Below are 27409 nucleotides of genomic sequence, written 5' to 3' on the forward strand. Positions count from 1 at the left end.
TGGGTTTCATGTTTTTTTCTTCCAAAAAAAACTGGGATGTGTTAGGCAAGGAGTTGTGTAAGCTTATTCGGGATTGTTTTGCTAATAGATCGATCACTCCGGTTATGAATAAAATGATTCTCGTTCTCATTCCCAAAAACACAGTACCAGAATCGATATCCCAATTTAGACCGATAAGTCTTTGTACAGTTCCCTATAAAGTGGTTACTAAGGTAATTGTGAACCGCATGAAACCTCTCTTGCCGAAACCGGTCCTAGAAAATCAAAAAAGCTTTGTTCCAAAGCGCAACATTATAGATAATATCGTCATTACTCAAGAGGTTAGTAGAGCACAAGGTTCTTAACCTTGAGTTCGTGGGATCGAGTCTCACGGAGGGCATTTCATAATTTGGAGGTCTCCCACGGAAGTTGCTCTCGCGTTGGGGGAAGCCTACTATCTTACCTCCCCCTTACCCCATTACATATGTGAATAAGGGTCAGCTAATTTTCAAGAGGTTATCTATTTGACGCACAAAAAGAAAGGAAGGAAGGGATGGATGGTTATCAAAATCGATCTTGAGAAAGTTTACTATCGGTTTGAATGGTTGTTCATTGATGATACCCTCCAAGACATGAGGTGTCCGAATGACATCCGATAACTGATAATGAATTGTGTTTCGACGGGTACTACTCAAGTGTAGTGGAATGGCACTTTATTGGATGATTTTAAGCCTTCTTGGGGTATTTAGCAAGGGGATCCCCTTTCGCCTTATCTTTTCGTACCATGCATGGACTGTCTTGCTCAGGCAGTCCGAAAGGAGGTTACGGATGGTAATTGGGTTCCAATTGCTATTTCTCTTGGGGAGCCACCTTTGACTAATTTATTCTTAGCTGATGACTAATTTGTTGAAGCTTCCCTTGAACAACTTGATGTGATTCAACGAGTTCTTAGGGATTTTTGTTATAGCTCTGGCCATCAGGTGAGTCAAGCAAAAACGAATATTTGTTTCTCAAGTAATGTGGATCTGAATCTTTGTAGTGAGATAAGCGATGGCTATCAATTTACCCATGTTGAAGATCTCGGAAGGTACCTAGGAGTTCCTCTTCTTCTTAAGCGAGTTACCCGGGGCACATTCGCTTACATTGTTCAAAGGGTACATGATCGGCTTGCGGGTCGGAAATTAAAAACTCTATCTCTGGCTGGTAGAGTTACTCTTGCAAAATCAGTTTTGATTAATATTCCTTCTTATGTGATGCAAACTAATCGTATTCCAAAAGCGGTGTGTGAGGAAATTAAGAGACTCACAAGAAATTTTATTTCGGGATATACAGATACAACAAAAGGGGTCAATCTCGTTTGTTGGGATCAGGTGTTTTCCAACTAAAGAAGGCGGACTTGGATTACGAAGAATGGTAGCCCAAAATAAAGCGTTTCTTATGAAGCTTGGTTTTCGTTTGCTCATTGATAAAGATCAATTATGGGCAAAGGTTTTGCATTCTAAATATAAATTGAAAGATAAGCTTCCAAGTCAATTGTATCGAAACGACTGCTCCCGAAATTGGAGGGGGTTGGATGTGGTTTGGCCTGATGTTAGACAAGGCATTGTTTGGACTCTCGACTCTGGTATAAAGATTGACTTCTTGAAGGATAATTGGGTGGGTGACACTGCCCCGTTGATCGATCATTATGCAGGTACCCAATTGGATCATACATCCTTTACTTCGGTGGTCGATATGGTTGGTCCAGATGGTGAATGGCACTAGAACCAATTTTGCTCTTGTATGTCGGATTCCATCATCTTAGCGATTGTCGCAGTTAAGCCTCCTTCACCGTTAGGAGGGGAGGATCAGCCTGGCTGGAAGTGAGATGTAAATCGGAGATTTACAACGTCGAGCGCATATGTTAAGCATATTGGTGAGTATGGTGTTGTTGATTTGGAGCTGTGGCTAAGCATCACAAAGGTCTTCCCCGAGTACGAATGCTCTTGTGGCTTATATGTAAGAATCGGCTGATGACGAATGAGGAACGAGTTCACCGCTACCTGACTGACTCTCCACTCATATTTTCAGGGATTGCGTGATTGCTAGATCTGCTTGGTCTAAGATCATTAAACTAGAACGGCTTGATGAATTTTTGTAAATGAATATATTTGATTGGATTCGTATTAACATTGAAAACTCCAGGTACTATCCGATTAATGCTAACGATTGGGATTTATTCTTTGGCTCGTTACTTTGGAGCATTTGGATTAGGCGCAATAGATTTATTTTTGCACTGGATACTATAGTTAGAGAAAGCGTGCTTGTTATGGCGCATAAGCTTTGGATGGAGGCTCAACAGTCTGCCTCAAAACAAAGTGGTACTCCGAGTCACTGGCGTCACAACGAGCTTTAAATCACTGACGGCCACCACTGGAGGGATGGATGAAATTCAATACTGATGGTGCTCGTAACTCGAATTCGGGGTCTACCACTTGTGGGGGGTTCTTCACGATTCAAATGGTAATTGGCTATTTGGTTTTTCAAAGGCTCTGGAGCGATGCTCGGTGTTAGATGCTGAGCTTTGGGGCGTTTATGACAGCCTAAATATTGATTAGGATCTTCAGAACATATTTGTCGAAACAGATTGCCGAGAGGCTTCATCTCTCTCCTGCTGCAAGGTGAAGCCATGGACCGGATATCTCACATAGTTCCCCATCTTGTTGAGTTGCTCTCTCGAAATTGACAGGTACAGATTGCTCATGTTTCACTAGATAGGAATAAAGCTGCAGATGCAATGGCAAAAATCGCGTGATGCAATCGATTGGACTGGTCTGATATGCCTAGTCTCCCCCGGCGATGGACAACATGATAGTTGAAGATCTAGATTATTTGTATTCAAAAAAAAAAAAAAAATCATTACATCACATATTAAATATTTTTAAAAAGATAATTCTAATCATCGTACCTAACTTTAATATATATATATATATATTATGTTAATATTTTATTATAATTAGATATTTTTTAATCCAATTAAACACCTTATTTTTTTTCTTTGATACAATTAAGTATTTTATATAATTTTCTATTATAATTATTGCTACCTAGTATTTTTGTACGTGATAATAATTTTATTATAACTAGATAACTATTGTAGAGTAATTAGACATTTCGGCTTTCTTCTTTGATACAATTAAATATCTAATATAATTTTTTATATTTATTAATATATAATATTTATGAAAATTTTAAATATAATTAGATAATTATTTTTGTACAACTAAACACTTAGTTTTTCTGTTTATACAAAACTATTACTTTTAGATATAAACACCAACATTTTAATTGGTTGACATAACTTTTTATCATATGTGGCGAATCAAGTAATTAAAATAATAAAAAAAATATTAAACATCTATTTGACTAAACTAAAATTAACAAAAAAATATTTAATTTAGACAATTATTTTTTAATTAAGCCTAGTAATAACACAATAGAATCGGACATTATAAACATGAACTTTTGAAGAGAATGAAAATGAGACGGTTATGATCATTCCAGCTACAAAAATACGTTATAAGTAAATATTAACTTAAGACTCAGAATATAAGCTAAGCACAAGCATAAACCAAGAAAGAAACAACCATCTTGGCCTATTCGCCCTCCCCAAAGAAATCCTTGAGCTATGGTACAAAAATGGTCTCAATATCCATCTAACGTCCATAGATCAATCGCTCTCACCCTGCTCAAGTTCTTCTAGCTTTGTTTGGTGAATCATTTCCTCTTCCCCACCCTCGTTTTCCACCTCTGAAGTGCTTTCCTCCCCTGATACAAGGGAAAACAGTTTACCCGGTGAATTTACATAGAAGAAAGAACATTGAAGGGGGGATTTTCATAGGGAATTAATTGCTTATCCAGACAAAAGAACAAAGGTGTAAAATGTTTGTCCGCACTGACCTTCCTTGAAAGCGCTTGTTTCCACGGAACTTTTCTTGGCCACCACGAAGTAGACTCCAATATTCTTTCTCGGCATCACCTAAAAACATTTCCCAGCTCATTATCAATTCCTAATCTTATACATCAGGGTTATTGATCTCAACCTACACTTAACAGTTCCTCAAGTACAACATATTATACTGACGTATGCAAGATGAATGTTAGTCAATATTAATATAACATGAAGCAAAAATGAGAAATAATGTTTAAATAAAACTAAATGGAAGGTGATTCTTTCCTTACCGGTCACAGGATCTAAAGCGGCAATGAAATTTTTGACAACCAGACCACCTTCTTCCGCCAGGACAGCGGCAGCACGAGCTTTCTGGGCTGCTTCTGGTGTATCAAACCGAATGTAACCCTTATCCTCACCAATTTTGAAGTCAACATACTTCTCATGTAATAAAATTCATGGTAAGAAATACTAATTAAGAAATCTCAAAATAATAAAAACAAAGAGAAACAATTGTATAGTACAAGGTCAGTTACTTGATCTTTCTTCTAGTATTTTTTTAATTATTCGTTCATATAACACCAACTTCTTTTTGAAATAAATAGTATAATGAAATGATCAACCAAGAAAAGAGAAACCAATTTCAATAATACCTTCACTGCGCCAAACTTTTTGAAGGCTTCCTTCAAATCTTCACGTAAAACAACATTGAGATCATCTTTAAAAGAAGATACAGTGGATTTATGTTCTGTGTCCTCATTCTTTGGAATGGTACTTTTGGTGCCTGTTTCATCAGCAGCATATTCATCACAAGTCTTTTCAGCATTGTCCTTATCATTTATTGTAGTCTTCTCTTCACTCTTTTCAGCCCCACCTTCCTTTGCGAGTTCATCAGAACCATTTGGTTCTGCAGAGTCCACAGCTGAAATTTTCTTTAATGCAAATGCAACAAGCAATCCTTTGGGGTAGCTGTAACAAATCATTACATGGAGTTTAATTACAAACATATGTCAACAGAAAAACTAATGCCAGTTGAAGATTGTGATTAATGAATTACTTGTCTTCAGCATTGGAGTGATTATCACCATTTGAACCAGCAACTGGATGATTATTCTCAAACTCCTCTGCTTCTTCCTCTCTTATAGCATCAAAATCCTTCCTGCAAAGAAATTGTAAGAATCAAGTCAGAAAAAAAAAATAGTAACAACAGCCACAACCATTGGTTTCACCGTACAACATAATTAGAAAAACAAATTGCAACAAACCAAATAGCAAAAGGTAAAGTTTACTTTGGTTTCAGTTCTAATTCAGCTCCAGAAAAAACCAAGTTTTGCTTCAAAACATTTTGTGCATCTTCCTCAGCTGAGAATTCAATCAAGGCAGTGCCGCAAAAATACTTTTTGTTCGCTACATGACGAGGTAACCTCACACTATTAACCTAAGAAATAAGCAAGAGGAAAATCAAATTTACATTGAACCACAGACATATTTATAACCCCTAAAGATATCATCAATGATCAAATTGTAATTAAAATTAGGAAACGATATTAGATAATAGGACAACTATTACTTCCATAGCACAAATACCTTAGCATATTGACCAAAAAAGGCTTGCACATCTTCCATCTTGACATTAAACTCAAATGGTGATGCAGCAATCGTTCGACTGTCTAATTGCTCAATTAATTCGTCAGGCTGTAAAAGAGTAGTGGCTCTGCCAACTTTGATCCCTGAAAGATTGAAACCAATTTAAAATTAATTAATTATATATATCACTTTTTTCTGTCTTAGCTTAGAAGAGAAAGAACAGATAAAGGATTTTTTTTTTTTTTGAGTTTGGAGAAACTGACCGTCTTCAGAAACCTTGAGGGAAGAGGAAGTTCTTAGAGTTTCAGCCACAGCTTTCAAAGTAGCCTCTGGTACATCTTCTGCTTTCACATCCCTTAAATTCAAATGGCTTCTCATCTTTGAAAACGAACAAATCAATGCTAAACTAACCACTTTTTTAATAATAAAAAAAATCGAAGTCAAGAAAACAGCAATAAGCAGCATAGAATAAGTCAATAAAGTATGATTCGAACAACGGGTAAAATAGTTTTTAAAAAGAGAAGGATACTTCCATCATCCCTTTCGCTGATTTTCTTCCTGAGAAAGCCATCTCTTGGAATATTACTATCACTGAAGTAGAACTCCACCTGTAAAAATAATAATAATAAGCGATCGAAAGATAAAAGGAAAATTAAAGTAGATAAAGATGGGGGAGAGGGAGGGGTTATTGACCTGACGAAGAACGGCCTTGGCGGTATCTTCGCTTAAAGAAGGCGTCGCCATTATTGCAGGGTATGGTGTCCGAGACCAAAATGAAAGGAATTTTCGAGCTAAGAAAACGAAAAGAAGAGTGACGAGTCTTTAGGGTTTTTGGAAATTAGTTTTTGCTTTAGGGTTGGGACTTGGGAGGCAGTTTATATTGTTAATAGTGGGCTTTTTAATTTCTGAAACTCGAACTTATAACTTTAAATTTGATTTAACGGACACGATCGGAACCTAGGCTGATCTCTCCCCTGCCACGTCTGCACGAAATTTGCCATTGACGTTCCATCCAAGTCAAAATATTAGTATATTTTAAGGTAAATTATACATTTAGTATTTAAACTATCAATTTTTATTTAATTTAATATTTAAACTTTTAATACTTTTCAAAACTATACCTAAAATAGTTTAATTTTTATTTTAGTACTCGTTCAAAATTTAACGTTAAATTTTAAAAATAATTAAAAATTTAGGTATTAAAACGGGCTAAAATTGATCATTTAGGAACTAAGTGTTAATTTTTTAGTGACAAATTATTAAAATGAAACAAAAATCAAACGTTAAATATGATTTTAAAAAAATTTAAAAGTTTAAGTATTAAAATAAATCAAAACTTATAGTTTGGGTGTCATTTACCCTATATTTTATTACATTAAAGGAATGAGGCTTTCGTCCCAAAACAAATAGTGCTAAATTATCCAATTATCACCGTAGAATAATTTTTTTTGAATTAAAAATAATAGCTTAAGATCGAATATACATAGGCCTTCTATATCACGGAGCAACAACCTTTCAAGGGAAGGTGGGGCAGATTCTAGCAGGGCGACTTCAGCTAAACCGGAGGAGAATGACTTTGCAAGGTTGTCAGCAATCTTGTTGGCTTCTCGTGGAATCCATCGGCAAGCCATCTCCTAACGACGTTGTCGGAGATGTGCGATAGCTCGAGCTAGTAAGGAAAGATGCTCAGTAGAATGAGGGTCTTCAGTAAGCTTTATAACTTCCAAACAATCAGCCTGGACGAGAACGTTCCTAAATCCCAAGTTCCAAGCAAGGCGGAGGCCGATGTAAATACCACGTAATTAGGAGTCAAGAAGGGAGCAACAACCGAGACCTCGTTGGAATCCGAGGATCCAGACACCATCTGAGTCATGTAAAACACCACCAGCAAAGCTGCAAAGCTGAGGTGGGTTGTGGAGGAGACTGCACCATCCATGTTAATGCAAATCCATCCTAGAGGTGGCGGTTACCATTTGCTAGCTTGGGTAGCAGGACGAGGCACCAAAGAATAGGTTTGAGTGCTATCAGAGTAGTGTTGCGCCAATGCAAACGCGATAGCGACACTACAACAAAACTGTCTTTTTGCGGTGTTTTATACCTATAGAGGCGTTTATAAGCGCCGCAAAAAACACCTGCTGCGTTATGACAAACGCCACAAAAAACGCGGCTGAAAATAGCGTCGCTAAAGTTCGCGACGTTTGTGAACCAAAAACGCTGCAATATGTAACGATATATTGAACAAACGCCGCAACAAGTTCTGATATTTAGCGGCGTTTTTCTTAAAAATGCCGCAACATGTTGTGATATTTAGCGGCGTTTTTATTACAAACGCCGTAATAGGTTTGGACATTTAGTGGCGTTTTTCTTACAAACGCAGCAATATGATCTGGTATATAGCGGCGGTTTTAGGATAAAAACGCAGATAAAGATCTGGTATATAGCGGCGTTTTAGGATACAAACGACGCTGATGGTCTAGTATATAGCAGCGTTTGTATCTTGGAAATGCCACTAAAGGTTGGTATATAACGGCGTTTGTAACAAAAATGCCGCTATAGATGTTAATATTTTGCGGCATTTTTTGATACAAACGCCGCTAAATGTATGATATATTGCGACGTTTTTTGTAACAAACGCCGCTAAATAACACAGAATTTAACCAATTAAAAAATTATTGTCGATTACCCTAAATCTATTTTTTCAACCTGTTCCAATTATCCAACAAACATAACAGCAATAACATCAAACTCTATATCCATAACAAGCAACATCAAATCCAATATAATAAATAACAATTTTCATTAACATAATATAAGTTCAAATAGACATTGTTCAGTAACAATAACATAATGCTGATAACATAAATGAGACTATGATGGTGGATTTTGAGGTTGAGTTTTCTGTATCATATTCATCATATCATTGAGTCGTTTTTCAAATTCTTCACATCTCTGCTGATATGTTGCTTCTTTCTGTGTTGCCACTGCTTCCCTTGCTTCATTTTCCGCTTTCATGTTAGCCATTTGTTTATCCATCTCAGCCAACTGTTATTTTAAACGACCAACTTCTAATTGAGAAGATTAAGACTGTGATGACATGTACTGTGATGAACTGGATCTGAAATATTTGGTGGGAGTAACAAATGATCCTTGACAACGCACCCGGCCATATCTTTCAGGACCCAAAACGTCATTAATAGCTCGGTTTTCAATGTCATCATCATTAACCATACTGTGACTCGAACCAGTGATCTGATACTCCGCCCTTTTCTCCTTCAATTTTTCCTAATAATAAGGTGAATAATTAATTAAAATAAAAAATGTCATGCTACAAATATAAATAAATTCAGGTAAATTTAAAACATGTACTCAATAAACATACAATAATTTCTGCAGCTTCAGCAGTCATAGGAGTTCTATCCTTCTTCGTACGTGTCATGTCGAATAGTTGGATTCAACCAACTTTAGAACCAGATGTATTTTCCTACAAAATATAATAATATAATTACTATGAGTTAGTATGTACATGGAATACAAAAAACAATATCAATAATCTATAATACCTCCTCATTAGCTATACAAGCAAAACTCTTTGATCCAGCCGTGTGTGTAAACTTTTGATGTTTCCTGCTAGCAACACCAACATGCTATCGGTCCTACAATGTCAAACAACCAAAATTAATGATGATTTATAATTCGTTACAATTATTTCTGAAAAATACATCATACCTGTCCTTTTTGTGAACTCCAAAATCTGACTGCATCTTCCTATTGGTACCTGAGCATTCCAGGTGGGACTGTTTGCAGCTTCTCTTCAAGGATGAGATCATTCTTGAAGTATTTCTTCTTTAAGGAGCTCTTGTGGTCCCTCCATCTCTTCCCTAATGCTTGCTTCACATAATCGTCAGAGACCTCCATAGAAAATTTATCCTATACAGCAAATAAGTGTGCACCGTAAGTATACGTTAGTATTGAATTTCTATAGAGTATATACTAATAATGACATTATTACCTTAACAAAATCCAGCGCCTGATGTTTGTTACTATTAGGCATTTCGCGCCATGACTCATAATTGATCGGTAACAGATTCGCATTACATCCAACTATGCCTAAGTAACCTGCTAGAAGACGTGATTCTGGGCCAATAGGTTGACCGGCATCGTTTCTTGAAACTTTGACACGATGCCCAGGAGAAAGTTGATATAATTCCTTCAAAGTTGTACGTTCCCGAGTCTTGCGCGTTCCAGCATTTTCAACTATATAAGAAATTATTAAATGTCAGTTTTGAAAATGAACAAAGTAGTAAATAAAGTTTTGAATATTACCTTGGATTTCTACTTCTTCTTCAACAGTTTCAGGAACTTCGGAAGACTCAGGTGCATTCGATTCCTTGTTATTTCTTTCTTCATGGTCTTCAGAAGGTCGAACAACCCGCAAATCAGTTATTTTTCACCTCGGCATGATATCTGTAATAAACCAACATGTGTAATAAAAAACGAATTAATTAATTAATATATTGAAAGACAACATGTTAGAGGTTATAACATTATAAATAAATAAATAAATATATAAACTCGTACAACATTCTTATGTAATGTCAGTTGTCATAAATATCTTCATCAACGTCCTCTCGAACCCATTGAAATTGTGTTGTATTTATGATAGTTTCATCTAAGTTTTATGGTAGTAGAGGTAAACATTCTAATCTTGTTTCAATTTCATCTCTACTTCCATCTCCGATGTCTATCACGTCTCTGGGAGTATTTCGGAACATAATATACCAACCGTCATCCATTGAATCATGAGAATAAAATACTTGTTTCACTTGAGAAGAAAATACATATGGTTCATCCATCAAACGTTGACTCGTATGAATTAATCGAGAGAAATTCACCTTTGTAAACCCGAATTTATCTCTCTTTATGCATCTGTTTACATCAACCTAGTCACACCAAAACAACACAACCTTTCGTTTTCCATAATAATCTAACTCAATAATGTTCGTAAGATTTCCATAATAATATAGTTGACGAAGTAGCATAACTTATAGTTGACGAAGTAACTACGACTCCACAATTTTGTGTCCTCCTTAATCTTTCACGAGATTTCGTATGGAACCTGAACCCATTAATGAGGAAGGCATTATATCTTTTAACTATTCTATTCGGACCTTGAGAAAGCCATTTAACATTTCAATAACTTCTCTCCCACTCCTAACCTATTACACATGAATGGTGAAGTAATTGGCATTGATGTCGATATAAAAAGCAAGACATATATTATGTATAAGTATTCCATAAGATTTAGTTGCTTACCGTCTGGCCTAACCATTCATGAAAAGTTTCTGTGAATAACTTATGTAGCTCTCGCTGATTTAATCTTCGGGACCATGCACGAGATCTCAAGACTTCTTTAAACTCACTATAAAGTATATTATGTCGTTAAAAATTGATATATATAAAAGATTAAGAGATTTCATATAGCTTGGGTCCGAAAGACTTACATGCGAAATGGATCTATTGAATCGTGATGAAAAAGAACATATCGGTGTGCTTGTACCCATGATGTGTCATCTAAGTGTGCAATTTCAACTTTCCCTAATGGTTGACCATAACTTTCAAACAAATAATATTGAGGTAAGCCATCAGTACTTAACACATCATTTCGATTTGGTCTATTACATCTTGTTTCAACATCTTCCAAATATCTAGAGCAAAATGTCATACATTCCTCTGCCAAATACCCTTCAGCAATTGATCCTTCCGGATAACGCTTATTATGATAATAAGACTTCAACTTGCCCAAGAACCTAGACACAAAACAACATACTACGTAAATACATTTTATTAAAAGGTATAAGAAGTAGTAATTTGAAACGTGTAATTCAATTAACACCTCTCTATAGGGTACATCCATCGATAGAAAACTAGTCCGCCAACTCTTGCTTCGTGAGGAAGATGAATTAGCAGATGCACCATAATTGTGAAGAATGAAGACAAAATATCTTCTCCAAGTTGCATAAAGTCAAGGCAACTCGATCTTGTAGTTTATCAAGTTCTTCAACCATTAGAACTTTCCCACAGATGGCTTTCATTATATTAGAAAGTTCAATGATAGAAGACGTCGCCTTACTCGACATGCAACTGTGAACATCTACTGGCAGTAAATCTTGCATTAATATGTGATAATCATGTGACTTTAAACCATAAAGTCTTCGATCTTTAACACTGACACATCGAGAAATGTTTGATGCATACCCATCTGGGATCTTTATATCCTTCAACACCGTGCAAAATACTTCTTTTTCTTTCTTCGAAAGAGAAAAAATAGAAGCCGATAAGAAATATCTTCCATTCGAATGTAATTACGGATTAAGATCATGTCAAATTCCCATCTCCACTAAGTCAAGTCGACTCTTAAGATTATCTTTAGATTTTCTGGCATCATTCAGAATAGTCCCGATAATATTCTCACAAACATTCTTCTCAATATGCATTACATCAAGATTATGTCTCAAAATCTGCTTTTTCCAATAAGGCAACTTGAAGAATATACTCCTCTTTTTCCATAAGTCTAGCTCATTTGGATCATCCTCTTCATCAGACTCATCATCAGTTTGTTCGTCAACTTCAACCTCTTCATTGACATGCTTTGCCTTTTTCTTTGAACGTGTACTACTTTGTTGATTCATCTTTCCATAAGTAAAATTGATATTTTCAACATTTTGAATATTTCAGAGGCAGTTGTTTGCTCAGGAGCATTTCGAAACTCTTCATCACCATCAAACATATTCTTTTGACATCTAAATATATGATTATCAGGTAACCATCGACGATGTCCCATATAACATAACTTCTTTCCATTAACCAACCATTTCGAACATGTTTGTGCAGCACAACAAGGACAAGCATAACGACCTTTGGTACTCCAACCAGATAAATTTGCATACGTCAAAAAATCATTAATTGTCCATAATAAAGTCGCGCGTAAATTAAAGTTCTCATTTGTCAACACATCGTACGTTTCGACCCCTTCCCATAATTGTTTCAACTCTGCAATTAGCGACTGCATGTAAATATCATTTCTGGGGCCTTTCTCACCGGGGATTATCATGGATAAGATCAAAGATGATTGTTTCATGCAAATCCAGGGAGGCAAATTGTATGGAACAAGTTCAACAGGCCAAGTACTATACGAAGCACTCATGATTTTGAATGGATTAAACCCATCAGTTGCAAGATCGAGCCTGACATTTCGAGGATCTCTCGCAAAACTTGGATACTTATTGTCAAATGACTTCCAAGCTAAAGAATCCATAGGATGCCGTAATAATCCATCATTGGTTCTGCCATCATGATGCCACCTCATAGACTCAGCAGTCTTGGAAGACATAAACAATCTTTGTAGCATAGGTATAAAAGGAAAATATCAGAGAATCTTGATCGGTTTCTTTCTTGATGCTGCTTGAGCTTCATCCTCATTAACATTTTCTGACTCCCTACTCATTCATCGAGATTTTCCGCATACATGACAAGACTCCTGATTTTTTGGATCACCGTAATACAACATACAATCATTCGAACAACTATGAATTTTGTCATATCCAAGACCCAAATCTTTTATCATTTTCTTAATATCTTTGCATGATTGAGGGATTTTTGCAAAAGGAAACACTTCTCCTAGTAACTCCAACAATTGCGCAAAGGAATTCCAGTCCACCCTCCTAGGCATTTTAAGTGGAAAAGACGAATGTAGAAAGAAAACTTTGAAAACTTTGATACGTCATAAAGTTGTTCATTCATTTCATTCAGCAGCTTGTAAAACTTTGTTGTTTCTCCATTTGGCTCTTCATCGCATTCAATTATTCCCATCTCAATGGAATCATTAACAACATTTTGCCAATAATTTTCTGTAACATACGGCTGACTATTGTCCATATTAAATGCATCTCATAACATTCCTTCCATGTCATCTTCTCTAAAAGTTGGATGGTTAGAAGGAGCAGGATATGTCGAATAACTCGTTGAAGCATATCTATCTGATAGAAACTCTCCATGAATAATCCATTTTTATACCCCTGAACAAATCCAAAAACAACTAGATGTTCGTACACAACTTCACGAATGTGCAGTTAATGTTAACACAGTTCTTATAAGGGAAAAGAATCATATTCTCTTGGCTTGCAATCAGAAAAGCTAAATTTAGAAAGTTTTCGACTCCATTTTGATATTCGACGCTCACCCTTGAGAAATCCATCCAAGTCTTATCCATTTTGTATTTCTGGAGTTTCAATTTCAAATGTTAAATGCTAATATTATAGAAAAAGTTAGAACCTAAACATAAGCATTAAACTATCAGATTTAGTGCATACTAATATTTGCATAGTATAGAACCAATCACTCCTAAATTATAAGACTTTTAAAATTAGAAAATGTTATGGGAGAAATTATATCTCTGTTATTTTATAAAAATTATAAGGGTACATATATAGAAATACATAGTATAGAACTAATCACTTTCACAGATGTTTCATAGAAATCAATATGCATTTATATCTAAACAAACTCATGTTTCATTCTTAAAGAGAGAATATTACCTTTGTTTCCTGAGAAAAGTGTTCCTCACAATCGAATTAAATTCGAGCTGCTCAACTTAATTAACACCTATAGAGAGAATTCAAACTAATAAAAGTGTATAATAAAATATGCAAGAAAATATCGAAAATTCATGTTATGCAAAAAAAGCAAAAAAAATGGTTTATTTTATTGCAACATCAGATTTCTTATTGAGAGGGTAGAGCCAATTATATTTTGTGAAATGATCAACAAAAATAATATAAAACAAGTACCCATCAAGAGAGCGTAAATTCATTATGTGGAATAGAAAGCGAGTTAATGCTTACATAGAATTTAAAAATGAGTTAATGATATTTTGTTGTTGCCTTTAGTTGAGAAATGGCATGCATACATTCATTACTGAAGTGGAATTGAGTATGCTTTAGCTTCCAAGTAGAGTAATTATGTGGACTGAAACTTAATATTTATATCCGTTGTTGTAAATTGGACCATAAATGTGCCTAGGCTCGTTGCATATTTTGAACATGTTTGAAAAATAGGGTTATGAACTGCTCCAAGACTGTCTAGCTATGCATGGGCATGGATACAGGGCTACGGGTGTTTGTTTACAAATGTTAAATCTGCTAGATTAGAATTAAAAGAAAAACTGGAAAAAGTTGGATGTTTCTTTATGATGCTAGATTAAGGTTGGATGAAGAAGTTCAGTACAATGAACAAATTTATGGATGATAGCTAGCTTCCTTTTTGGTGTTGCCTTACATGTAGTGGGAATTTGATTGTTAGGTAGTTATTATCGCTGACTAAGTTATTAGGAATATTTATAGAAGGTTAATGGTTAGGAATGTCACATTGATGTATTTGGTTAACAATATAGATAAAGCAATTCCATGGTTAACTTCCAGCAATATCCTTTAGTTGAAAATACATTTTGAAAGAAACAATGGACAAGTCCGAATGAAGGCATCTTAACAATAATATAGTAGTACAATTAGCATAATTTTTTTAGCTAAGTTATAATCAAATTATAATCTTCGTCTATTCATCTATTTGTACGTGTGTGGGTGAATGCAAGGTGACAGAAAAATTCCACGCATTTCAAATGCCTTGTATGCAATTTCCTAATCACCGAGTGGTTATAATTGAACATTTATTTTTGCTCCTATGTTATGGACTAATGGATCTCAGTATGGATGTTAATTTCAACTGTGCAAATACTAGGCAGTATTTATTGATTGTTTAATCAGCTCGATTCCCATTCAATTTTCTTTCCTAATTGTACAAGATGAGGAATCTACTGAACTTGTTTCCTGTATCTGATAAAAACCAAGAATCAAAGTAACACAGTAGGAAAACTAAGAAATGCAGAGGCATTTGAGTATTTCTCCATTATAACGTATGAGAAGAAATGGTTAATGGTTATATATCTATTGTAAGAAGTTCGAACTATGACCTATACAATCAACCAAGATAAAAAGTCTCAAACTATGACCTATACACACACACAAACATTTATTGCGGTAGAAAAAGATTCTACAACAGAGGTATAAAATAATGAAACCACCAATGTCACTAATCCTAAAATATCCCTAAAAGACTATCTAATATTTAATGTACTCTAAACGAAAAGAACTTATTTAAGCATAAGAAGCCATACTAAATACTCCAAATCCACGGCCTTAATCCTTTTCTTTGAGATATTCTTCACTTAAAAGTTATGTTTTTCTCCTTTAGAAGAGAAATTTCCCAAGTCACAACTTTAAAAGACATTGTTAAATAGCACTATTCTAATTATATGCTATCAGATATAATAGGCAATTGTTTAAGCAAAATTAACTTATCAAGTTTAATGATTAAGAGGTTGGGAGCTTAAATTTATCATTTTAAATATATAAGTTAAAGAATATTTACTTCTCAAGAAAAGAAACCTTTCACTCATTTGCCTAAAGTTGGTGTCTCCTTATATTAGAAAACCCAATTTGAACTCCAATCATTAACACCACCGAGGTGTCACATTGTAAACACCTTGAGCTGTTAGGATATAGCATCACTAGTCAAATATCAAAATATAAATCCATGAAGCACCAAAATCTCAGACAATCCACAGCTTTGTTTATGGTAAATATTCAACGTCTGATATGAACTTCTTAAATGAATTCATAGTTCTTAGGTTAAGTTGTTTGTTCTCACCAACACATTGCAGGGCACGTAGAGTTTGATTGTTCCTTGTTTGCGAACCATGTAATATATTAAGCTGATATCTAGGAAGAAAAAACTAAACTTAGAATAAACAATAAAAAAAAATAGCTTACGCAATCAATATCACTTATTTGAGAGAAATCTAGAAAATTAAATAAACAAATATATATGCAATGAATATTGAAATCCTTGTGGACAAGAAGAGTTTCCTGAAGTAAAAGTGAAGCATTAAAGAGCTATGCAATATGTTGAACACGCTATGAAAATATTCAAACATAATAGAGCCTCAAAGAATAAATTTCAGAAATAAATAGATAGATGAACAATAAATTACCATTGCATTGCAAGCAACCTCAAGTTCAATTACTCACCAGTCACAATGATCAGCTCTCCTCCTCCGCCACTGTCAGCACCGGTGCCCGCAGTGTCACTACAGCCACTTCAAAATAGTAGCTCCCATTGTTGCTTTAGAAGTTTGGTTTCAAATATTTTGGGGTTTTGAATGAAGAAAGGAAATGTGCTTGAACGAAGGAGAATGAATCCAAAAGAGTTGGATGGATAGAGATTTGGGGTTTTGATTTGAGTTTGAGAGTAAAATTTAATTTAGGGGTATTAGGGTTCACCGGTGATCTACAAAATGAAGAGAGATGAAAATTTATGGGTTTTGGGGTTTTTATCTAAGTTTACGGTGTTTTAAAAAAACGCCTCTATAGTGCAGATATATTGCGACGTTTAGGTAAAAAACACCAATATTGTTCAACTCTATTACGGTGTTTGTAGAAAAACGCCTATATTATTCAACTATATTATGGCGTTTACATAAAAAATGCCTCTATATATTACACCTATTACGGTATTTGTACAAAAACGCCGCTAATGTATAAATATTTGCGGCGTTTGTTAAAAAATGCCGCTAAAATATAAATATTTTACAACATTTGATAACCAAACGCCACTATAGATTACACCTATGACGGCATTTTTATAAAAACACAGGGAAAGTAAAAATATTTTGTGACGTTTCTTCATAAAACGCCACTATACAGTAAACATATTGCATCGTTTATTGATATAAACGCTGCAAAAATCAGGTATATAGCGGCGTTTATTGATACAAACGCCACTAATGACCTTTATTTTATAACTTGATATTTTAAATATTTTATTTAGGCTCTTCATAAACTAAAGTTACTATCATGTAGTTTTATGTAATTACCAACAACCATACATTTAATTTAAGGATACAAAAGTTATGCATAAAAATACTTAACAACAAAATACATTAAAATTTAGAAACATTAAAGTAATGCATAAACAGTCTTCACCATATTGTTTACTAGAATTTATTCTTCATTGCTCCTTCGTGGGGAAATGACGGTAAGAAAGTTGTGTTCCTTGTTTGACGATGCATCTTTAACTTTTTCCTCTGTGTAAACTCTATATGGACAAACTCTTCATCCATTTCACCAAATAAATCCCCTAAATTCGGTTCACCAAGAACACTCTTTGCTCGCTGCAGTACTTCACTTGAAATAGATAACGACCATCCACCTACAGTATGAAACTTTATTGGAGGTGGCTTTGGAACTGAAGCAAACATTAAATAAATTTAAATAGAAGATAGAAATGTTTACTTGGAGTATCAATAGAGCCAATGTTGTCTTCATTGAGGATATATATTGCTTTTGCAATTGAAGATTCTTTCAACGCCATTGAGTTTCCAATTTTGGTTCTAAACATCGGGTATTTATCCACTCCTCTATCATCGTTCTCAATAAGCTTTGAACATCCTACATGCGTGCGATCTATGAAATTTTAGAGTACAAAATAAAAATATAGTGGCATACAATTTCAGCGATTAATCATTACCTTCACTTAGCAGATCGGCCATGGAAGGGTATTTTGCAATAGGAGGGCCTTTCGGGTCATCATCGAGTTTCGACGGCAAGTTCGGACTATAGCCTCCCAATGATAATTTGATACATCATCAGAGCAAAGATGCCACGTGGACATTCTGACTATATTTTCTGTTACTGAATAACTTATCTTGCTCTTCCTATAGATATTCACGTTTTCAGAAGCTATTATTTTCCTATTCGAAAGCAATTATTTTTCTATTAGAAAACAAAAAAACACTTCTCCCAAGCAGTAAACCAGTAAAACAATATGTATAGATATTTTTTCCTATTCGAAAGTTATTATATTTCTCCATTACGTAGCTTTCTAGGTTTTCCTCATTTTCAGAATACCAACAAAAAATAAATGAAAAAGTTCAGTAGTGAGAGAAGGGATCAAGCCGTGCAATTGTGAGATAATCGTTAACTAGTGAAAGGGCAAATTTGGTCGCCGAGACATACAGAAGAAGACGTCGGCTGCAATTGTGTGAGGGTCATTGTTGTACGAGAGAAATCCCTTTCAGGGAAACAACACTGAAATGATTTTAGGGATTGGGCAGGAGAAAAGTGTGGAGTATATATTTACCCTTTTACGGCATTGTTTTAAAAAACGCCACTGTAGTTCATATTTTTGTGGCGTTTTTATAAAAACGCCACTATAAACAACATATTGCGGCGTTTGTATGAAAAACGCCGCTATATTATTACTCTATTGCGGCGTTTTGCGCACAAACGCCACTATAAACAATACTATTGCGGTGTTTGTTTAGTAAACGCCGATAAATTACTCCTCTATAGCGTCGTTTGTTGATAAACGCCACTATAAACAACATCTTACGGTGTTTGTTGAAAAAATGCCACTATAAACATATCTTTTGCGCCGTTTTAGCTATAAACGCCGCTAAATTACACTCTATTACGGCGTTTGTTTAAAAGACGCCGCTAAAGTATCATTTTATGGCGTTTGTATTGTAAACGCCGCGATATACTTTAAATTTTGTGGCGTTTTCCCTTAAAACGCCGCTAAAAACACCGCTACGGAACACTTTTGATGTAGGGTGAGCACGGATTCAAGGGAGCAGCAATCGTTTGTGAAGACAAACTCATTTCGCCTTTTCCAAAGCTGCCAAATGAGAGAGATAAAGAACTGGCTCCAAGTACAATTCCAATCAGATTTCACGGTTAGCAATGAAATGTTTTCAAGCAACCAATCATTCAAGTCAATATTAAAGAACACTAGAGCACAACCGGAAGGAGAATGTGAGCCCAAAGCTATCTGGTTTCAATGCAATCCCTCAGGAAACGTAGAGCAGACTCTTGCTCCCCCACAGAAAGGACATGAACCATCATCAGATAGTCATCGATGAAGGCATTTGAGGTTCGTCATGAGGCGGCCGTGGAGAGTAGTCCAATGGAAAACACAGAGTTGTTGAGGGACTTGAAGCCTCCAGGCTGCTTTCCATTTGTTATGGGTGGGAGACCATGATGGGGAAACTAATGCCTCGTATGCAGAGGCCACACGAAAGAGCTGGTGTTGTCCTCATCTCCAGATACATCGATCATGTTTATTCGAGCAAGAGGGGGCAAAGTGCCAATGATATGGTTGATGGCGTTACTGGGAAGATAGGAGATTAATTTTCCATTCTCCGTCTCGGTCTATCAAGCTAGCAACATTGCATTCAGGAACTACACGATCAGAATGATGAATATAATCGTGTGGGGCACCAAGGGATGGAAGCCAAACGTCGTCCCATGCGTGGATAAGGTTATCGTTACCCACAGACCAGACAATGTTAGTCCGAAAAGCCTCCCAAAGTTTCGATAGAGAATTCCAGAAGGGAGTGCAGGTTGATTTATGTATCGAAACAGGGAAAGGTTCGCTGACCTTGTACTTTTGCCGTAAGAACCGAATCCAGTAAGCTTCAGATTTGTTTATTAAAGCAAAATAAACTTTCATCAAGAAGGCCTTATTTTGTTCATGAATAACATATTTTGCTGATTATTTATCAAATTAACAGTGATATCATCGTAAAAATAATTAAGTATCAAAATAACATATTTTGCTAATTATTTTCAAAATGAACACATTTAAAACTATCTTTATCTAAAGAAAGAAAGAGTACGTCAAAAGATCAAAATAAACAAATTTTGTCTTAAAAAAATAAACACACAATATTTATTAAAAATGTGTTAATACAAAAACGAACTATACAACATCGGTAAATGTATTGAACTTGTCTTTAATTTTAATCACTCAAAGAATACATTTAAAAGATCATATTAATCATTTAAAAAATATCTAAACCAGATTGATTAGTAAAATTTAATTTGACTTTACCAAAAGAAAAGCCAATCAAAACCTCAGTATTCATTTTCTTCATTTTCTTGAACCACTCCTCATATGGGCTTACGTGGTAAAAACATAAGCAAAATTAAGATCAAAATCAAAATCACAAAAAATATAGCCTCTGATTATTTGCAAATTAGCAATATGAACATATACGTTGATAGAGAAGCGGCAGCAGATGATGATAGTTACTCGTCATTGAGGAATCAAAACTAGAAAACTACAGACTCGATCAAAGAACGAGAGGACAAATAATGGATGTGGGCAACAGCAAGGTGAATGGATTAAGATTTTTGATGGCTGATATTAAGACAAGAATAATAGGTTAAGACAATAAAATAAGGAAAATGTAATTCAAGGACAAAAAGGTAAATAAGGTAATAAAGAAACTAAAGGAAAAACATGTAATAAAGGAATTGAGTTATCTTCCCTTATGGTGGGTGGCAAGGGGTTGTTGTGTATGGATTTTAATAGATGAATACTCGTTGGAAAGATAACGAGATAAAGATCGCAATGAAGATTTTACCCCTAATAGGTATATTCTTAACACAAACCTTAAGAATGGGGTAATGATGGTGGCGTGATGATGGAGGAGGAAGATGATGAGTTACATAGATGGAAGATAGATGGATATGTCCTACTAAAACTTCCTAGTCGCAATGAAAAGGAAAACTCGACAATACGACTCTAACCAGCCCTTTTAATCACAATGAGAAGGCAAACAAGAGTGTGAAGATCTCTCCCTCAAGAACTCGGAAGAACTTAAAGGAAAAGATGCTTCGAAGGCATAAGACAATTAGCTCTTGCAGAAATGTACTCACATTGTATTATTATTCAAAGAAAAATATGATGTGAAACAATGAAGAAAGAGCCTCCTTTATATAGGTGAAGAAGAATCCTTGTAAAATCTTAAGTATGGAATAAAATAATAATAAAAAATATGTCCTAATTATACTAGAATGGGCGTCATGAATGATGGTCATTAATGAAGTTATTGTCCAACGACTGCAATAAAATCAAGGCTTTTGAATACATGATGAAACCTCTAGCTTGATGAATGGTCCTGATAAGTCTTCTAGAAAATGAAGGGGCAACAATGCCTTAGAAAGTGAGGAAGGGCTAACCATGTAATATAGGGTGGAAATGATGGGCTTTCTTAGGGTTTCGTCATTACAAACAATCACCATCTTTGGGCCTGATCCTAATAAAATAAAGAAAACAACTTAAATAACTAAAATCTACTTAAGAAAAGTGATTCATGCTTTTTATTCTAGCAATTGATATTTTATGCAATGTTTTAGTAATTTATTTGAAATTAATTTTAGGGTCATTTTCATGATTCTTGCTATTTGGTCCTGAGTTATCTTTAACTTGGGTTATAGAGGCCCAAGTAGTATTAGGAGAAAGGGTGAATGAGTTTCCTTCTCTAAATTCTTATGTCTCTTTGTGGGCTTGTATTCCTTTGCTGATAAAAGCCTGGACTGCAGTCTAAAGCTTATCTTTTAAGAGTTTGGCTCGGTTTGTTGTACTTGGGCCAGATGAAGAGTTAGCCTATCCTCTTTAGCAAAGTTTCATGTGGTGTATGTATCATATCTCCCCTCCTTAGAAGAATTCGTCCATGAATCTGAAACATCAAAGGGAGATAGATCAGAAACATTAAAAGATGCACTTACGTCATACTCACCTAGAATATCAATGCGGTTTGAGTAATAAGTGTATACCTTCAGGATAATACATTGGTTACTATGTTATATTTCCCTTGTTTATAGTGAATCACATAAGGAAAAGATTCTATGAATTCAACCCATCGAGCATGTCGTTTGTTTAACTTACCTTGGTTGTTTATCCACTTTAGTGATTCATGATTTGTATGTATGACAAACTCTTTAGGAAGAAGATAATGTTGTCATACTTCAAGTGCACGAACAAGTGCTAGGAGTTCCTTGTCATAGGTATAGTAGTTGAGTTGTGCTCCTTTCAACTTTTCGCTAAAGTAAGTGATAGGTTGTTTCTCCTACATAAGTATTGCGCCTATTCCTATCCCTGAAGCATCGTATTCTAGTTCGAAAGTGTTAGAAAAGTTGGGAAGACAAATGATGGGAGTAGAACATAACTTACCTTTTAGAAGATCGAAGGATTTTTGTTGTTGAGGTCCTCATTTAAATTCAACCGATTTCTTGATTATCTTCATGAGGGGTGCGACAATGGTGGAGAAGTCTCTAACGAATCGTCGATAAAAACTTGCCAAGCCGTGGAAGGATCATACTTCAGTGATAGAAGATGGTGTGGGTTATTCTTTATCTACATTAATACCCTGTGCACTTATGATAAAGCCTAAAAAGATAAGTCAGTCACAACAAAATGCACACTTGTCCAGGTTAGCAAATAAATGTTCTTTTTTGAGTTCAAGAACGGAACGAACGTGCCTGACATGAGATTCAAGAGAATGTGAGTAAATAAGAATATCATCAAAGCAAACAATGAAATACTTACTTATGAACTCTTTCATAACATGGTTCATTAATTGCATGAATGTACTTGATGCATTGGTAAGGTCAAAGGGCATGACGATCCATTCGTATAGTCTGAACTTCATTTTGAAAAATGTCTTTCACTCGCTTCTTCTTTCATTCAAATTTTGGGGTAACTGTTTTTCAAATCCGTCTTTGTGAAAATGTAAGAACCATGTAGCTTATCCAACATATCATTAAAGCATGGAATATGGTGCCTACATTTGATTGTTATCATATTGATTGGTCTGCAATCTACACACATTCGGAATGTTCCATCTTTCTTTGGCATGAGAATAACCGGAACAGGGCATGGACTAAGGCTTTTATGAATGTAGCCTTTCTATAGTAAAGCTTCAACTTGTCGTTTCAATTCATTGGTTTCTTCAGGATTGCATCTGTAAGCTGGTCGATTTGGAATAGATGATCCTCAGATGAAATCAATTTGATATTCAATTCCTCTTTAGGTAGTAATCCATCTCGTGGGTCACTTAAGATATATGTGAATTCATGCAAAAGATAACAAAAACACTAGGCAAATTTGTGAGGTTAGTAGAAACCGAAAAGACGGTGTCTTTGAATTTGATAAGGATGCAAGTCTTATAGTGGGAAAAAGTTTCTCTCGGGTCTTTTGAACTCGTATAAACATTTTGTGACTATTTTTCTCACAAATAGATTTACTCACCTCTCATGGGTCATTCTTATGGCTTTCATCAGATTTGAGCTCTTTTGCCTCTTTTTTGAAATTCCCAACCTCCTCACAAATTCTTTTCTGATGCTGAAGAATCTCTTTCAGATGCATCGATCGTAAACTATATGGTTTACCATTGATGTTCAAAGATTACTTATTTGCCTTATCATAGTATATGACATCATTGTCATATTGCCATGGTCGTCCCAAAAGAATGTGAGATGCTTGCATTGGGAGTACATCACACCAAACATCGTCATAATATTTACCCATCTTCAGATTAACTAGACATTGTCTTGTCACCTTTAGTTCAGAATTGTCATTAAGTCATTGTATGCAGTATGGCTTAGTATGTCATTGAATAGGCAAGTTAAGTGTATCCACAACATAACTGGTAATCACATTAACACATCTTCCATTATCGATGATCAAAGAATAATCTTTATCTTTTATCTAACATCTTGTTTGAAAGATGTTTGTTCTTTGAATATCTGACTCATCAATTGTTTCAATGCTTAAGTTTTACCTCACAACCAAGCATATTCCATCAAACCCTCACTATCCGACTCATTTTATGTCTCTTTTTCCATCTGATCGGGGTAATCTATTTCCGAGTCAGCCCAACTAGTATCCTCCTCTTGGATTATCATTGTTTTCAAATTTGAAAAATCGCGACTGATATGACCATACCCTTTGCATTTAAAGGTGATATGACCACCTTGGGCTTTTCATCCCTCGATTTCTTATTCGCGAAAGAAGATTGAGTAGAAGAATATGGAACGAGATTAGATGAAGTACACGAGTAAGGAGATGATGTACCTTGGTAATTGTCTTGGAATCTAAACATTCTTTGAAGTTATGCTTAGATTGTTATTTCTTTGTTTAATGCTTCTTCTAGACTTTTATATCTATTTAAATCAAGAAGATCAATAATGCTTGTGTTTAAGCCAATAACAAAATGAGATAATGTATTTTTCTATTCTTTCAGTGATGTCTGCTAGGTTTAAAAGAGATTGCATCTCTTTTTAGTAGTATTCCACGTAATTTTTTCCTTGTTGAATTCGGAGGAGTCGTTGCTTTACTTCTCTTGTGTAGTGTGTTGGCAGGAAGAGGTTTCTCATGACGTTCTTTAGTACAACCCATGATGTGATGTCTTGAATCTGATTATCATGGATTGCCTTTCGAGTCTGCATCCACCAAGTGTGTGCATAGCCCATGAATTTCATAGTGACAAGGGGTACATGTTCTTTGATGGGGCAGTCATGGTAGGAAAACATGAGATCAATATTTCCTTCCCAATCGAATTAACAGTCTGGATCGTAGTCTCCTTTGAATTATGAAATTGTGAACTTTAGTTTGGTAAGTAATTTTGGTATCTGAAATCGGGATTTTACATGCCTAGGAACCATGAAGTTGTTTGGTTTGTTGTTTTATCTCGGGTTGTCATCTGGTGACCGTTGACCTTATTATTGATGTATGGACAAATTTAGGTCATCCGATCATTGTTGATTGATAGCATTCACCATAGTTGCTAAGGTATTGTTCAAAGCTTCTTCTCTCATGCTGAAATCATAGTACTTAAAAGAAAAAAGAGTGAAAAGAAAAAGAAAACAAGAAACCTCATAAGTCACTCTAAGGAAGTAATACAACGAGAGGTAAGAAAGTCGATATTGTATTCTTTAAAATTTTCTTCTCCAAAAAGCTTTCCAATGTTCGTACTGGAGTTTACTCACTAACAAAGGGAGAAAATATTACTTAAGGGTTCTAAGATGTCAAAGAAGGATATGACTCTAAGAGAACGAAAATGTAAGGAAGAAGAAGTATGCAAACTCTTTAATCCTACTAACATAAGGAAGAGAATGTGTTAGCTGATGTAGATTAATAATAAAAGGTAAAACAAAAGAACCTAAAACAATATGAGACAAAGAAAAGTTGGAAAAACTAAACTCATTAAAACCCTGATTGGTTGGATCAACTTGAGCAACGTCTTTGACAGGGTTGTCGATCTCAAAATATTCTGAATTTTTTTGTAAATGTCTTCAATGAGTATAGTTTGGATCTGAAAATTTTCAACACCAAATTTGTCCTAGAAACATAAATCAAACGATAAAAATCAAATGAATCATCTGTTTATGAAGCAAATACATGCAGAACATAATAGTAAAAAGAAATTTACCATCTTAGAATTGTGAAAGCCAACTTGGCCCACTTCTATGGAAGGAGTTTTCTTCAAATTGGACCATGAAGTGTAAACAACATCAATATTGTTCACTTTGTTGCCCAATCTCACATAACAATTATAGCAAAAAAAGCAATTTGTTATATCAAGTATATTTCACACCTAACATTTTGTATAACAATAAATTTATGAAATTAAAATTTAAAATAAACCTTGAATGGAGATAGCTTTAACAAGTTGAGAACAATCTTCGAGCAACCTTCACTAGTATCATCGATGGTTTTCCCTTTTTGAGTCTTAAATAAACATGGGAAGAAGACATTTTATCCACATGGAACCTGTAGTTATAAAACTAAATTCAATCACCCAAATTTCTAGGAAAAATAAAACTAAAGAATGAACAAAATTTTTAAAAAATTATCAAATGTCTTCGGGGAAGCCATATTTGATGAGCTCCTCGTTCTCGTACTTGTCGAGACCTATGAAAATGGTGTAATCGCCATTCTCGGGTCGAGCTTTAAAGTAGAACACCATTTTTCCCCCTTTTAATTTTACTACTTCTTTGTTTTCCTTTTCTCCCTTGGAGATCAAAGACAAAATTAAACTCGGTTTTTTTACTTCCTCTTCCAAGGAAATAAATGGGATCGGATAGCGTTGGATATAGGAAATTCCCTGATTTCTGGTGCTTCCGTTTCTCCAAGTAAAAGCGTTTCAATTAAGCTGCCAGTCTACCCCCGCCTACCATACTCCCATCAATTTTAAATAATAATATTAAATATATATTTCATAGATTTATCAAAATTATTAATAATTAAAATAAATAAATAAATAAATAAAATATAGACTAATTATAAAATAGGGTAAATTACACATTTAGTAACTAAATTATCAATTTTTTTCTGTTTTAGTATCTAAATTTTCATTTTTTTATTCAAAACTATACCTAACATTTAGTTTTCATTTTATTTAGTATCTCGCATGTAATATCCCAAAATTCCGTTTAGCGACTAAATAAATAAATTGAAAGTTTGGTGACCAAACTATACATTTGGGAAATGTTTAGGGATCAACATGGTAATATTTTTTAAAAATGTGTATTTTTATCCCTTTGAATGAATAGTTTATCCACAAGAATGATGTTTGGGTGTTACTCGAATTTCTGGTACGAAATTTGTGTTAAAGATTATAAAGTGTTAAAGTTCGAGAAAAATTCAAATAATCTGACCGTATCGAAAATCTAAAATATTTTGTTAGATGGTAGAGAAAAGGCAGAAATGTCATTTACATGCTTTAGAAGGATAATATTTAATATGGATCATTGGATTTAATCCATATTAAATCTAAGTCGTTAGATGAAAAATGGTAAAATTATAATTATTACATTTTTACAAGGGCAAAGTTTATAACAACTAACTCCATGGATTAATCTTAACCCTTGGATGAAAGTTTGAAATGTGGAACATTTATTAGCATTGGATTTTAAGGGTAAAACAATCATTTGAATTAAAATAAAAATTCAC

General features: G+C 34.7%; 2 protein-coding genes across 2 annotated transcripts; one reads left to right on the top strand and one right to left on the bottom strand.

Moving 5' to 3' along the window:
• The first annotated feature begins 767 nt into the window (after positions 1-767).
• Positions 768-2773, top strand: LOC120206360. Its single transcript, XM_039206038.1, has 7 exons — positions 768-810; positions 892-1349; positions 1468-1672; positions 1784-1841; positions 2164-2339; positions 2605-2639; positions 2708-2773. Exons 1-7 carry the CDS (start codon positions 768-770, stop codon positions 2771-2773), a joined length of 1041 nt encoding a protein of 346 aa, XP_039061969.1.
• Positions 2774-3414: 641 nt separating this feature from the next.
• LOC120206394 (la protein 1-like) lies at positions 3415-6359 on the bottom strand. Its single transcript, XM_039206060.1, has 10 exons — positions 6191-6359; positions 6027-6105; positions 5761-5910; positions 5498-5640; positions 5200-5348; positions 4968-5069; positions 4564-4879; positions 4201-4348; positions 3919-3997; positions 3415-3786 (listed from the first exon to the last, which is right to left on the bottom strand). Exons 1-10 carry the CDS (start codon positions 6239-6241, stop codon positions 3708-3710), a joined length of 1296 nt encoding a protein of 431 aa, XP_039061991.1. The 5' UTR covers positions 6242-6359; the 3' UTR covers positions 3415-3707.
• Between the last annotated feature and the right edge of the window lie 21050 nt (positions 6360-27409).

This window comes from Hibiscus syriacus, unplaced genomic scaffold (assembly GCF_006381635.1).
Source record: "Hibiscus syriacus cultivar Baekdansim isolate YM2019G1 unplaced genomic scaffold, ASM638163v2 tig00013738_pilon, whole genome shotgun sequence".
In the NCBI taxonomy this organism is placed as follows: Eukaryota; Viridiplantae; Streptophyta; class Magnoliopsida; order Malvales; family Malvaceae; genus Hibiscus; species Hibiscus syriacus.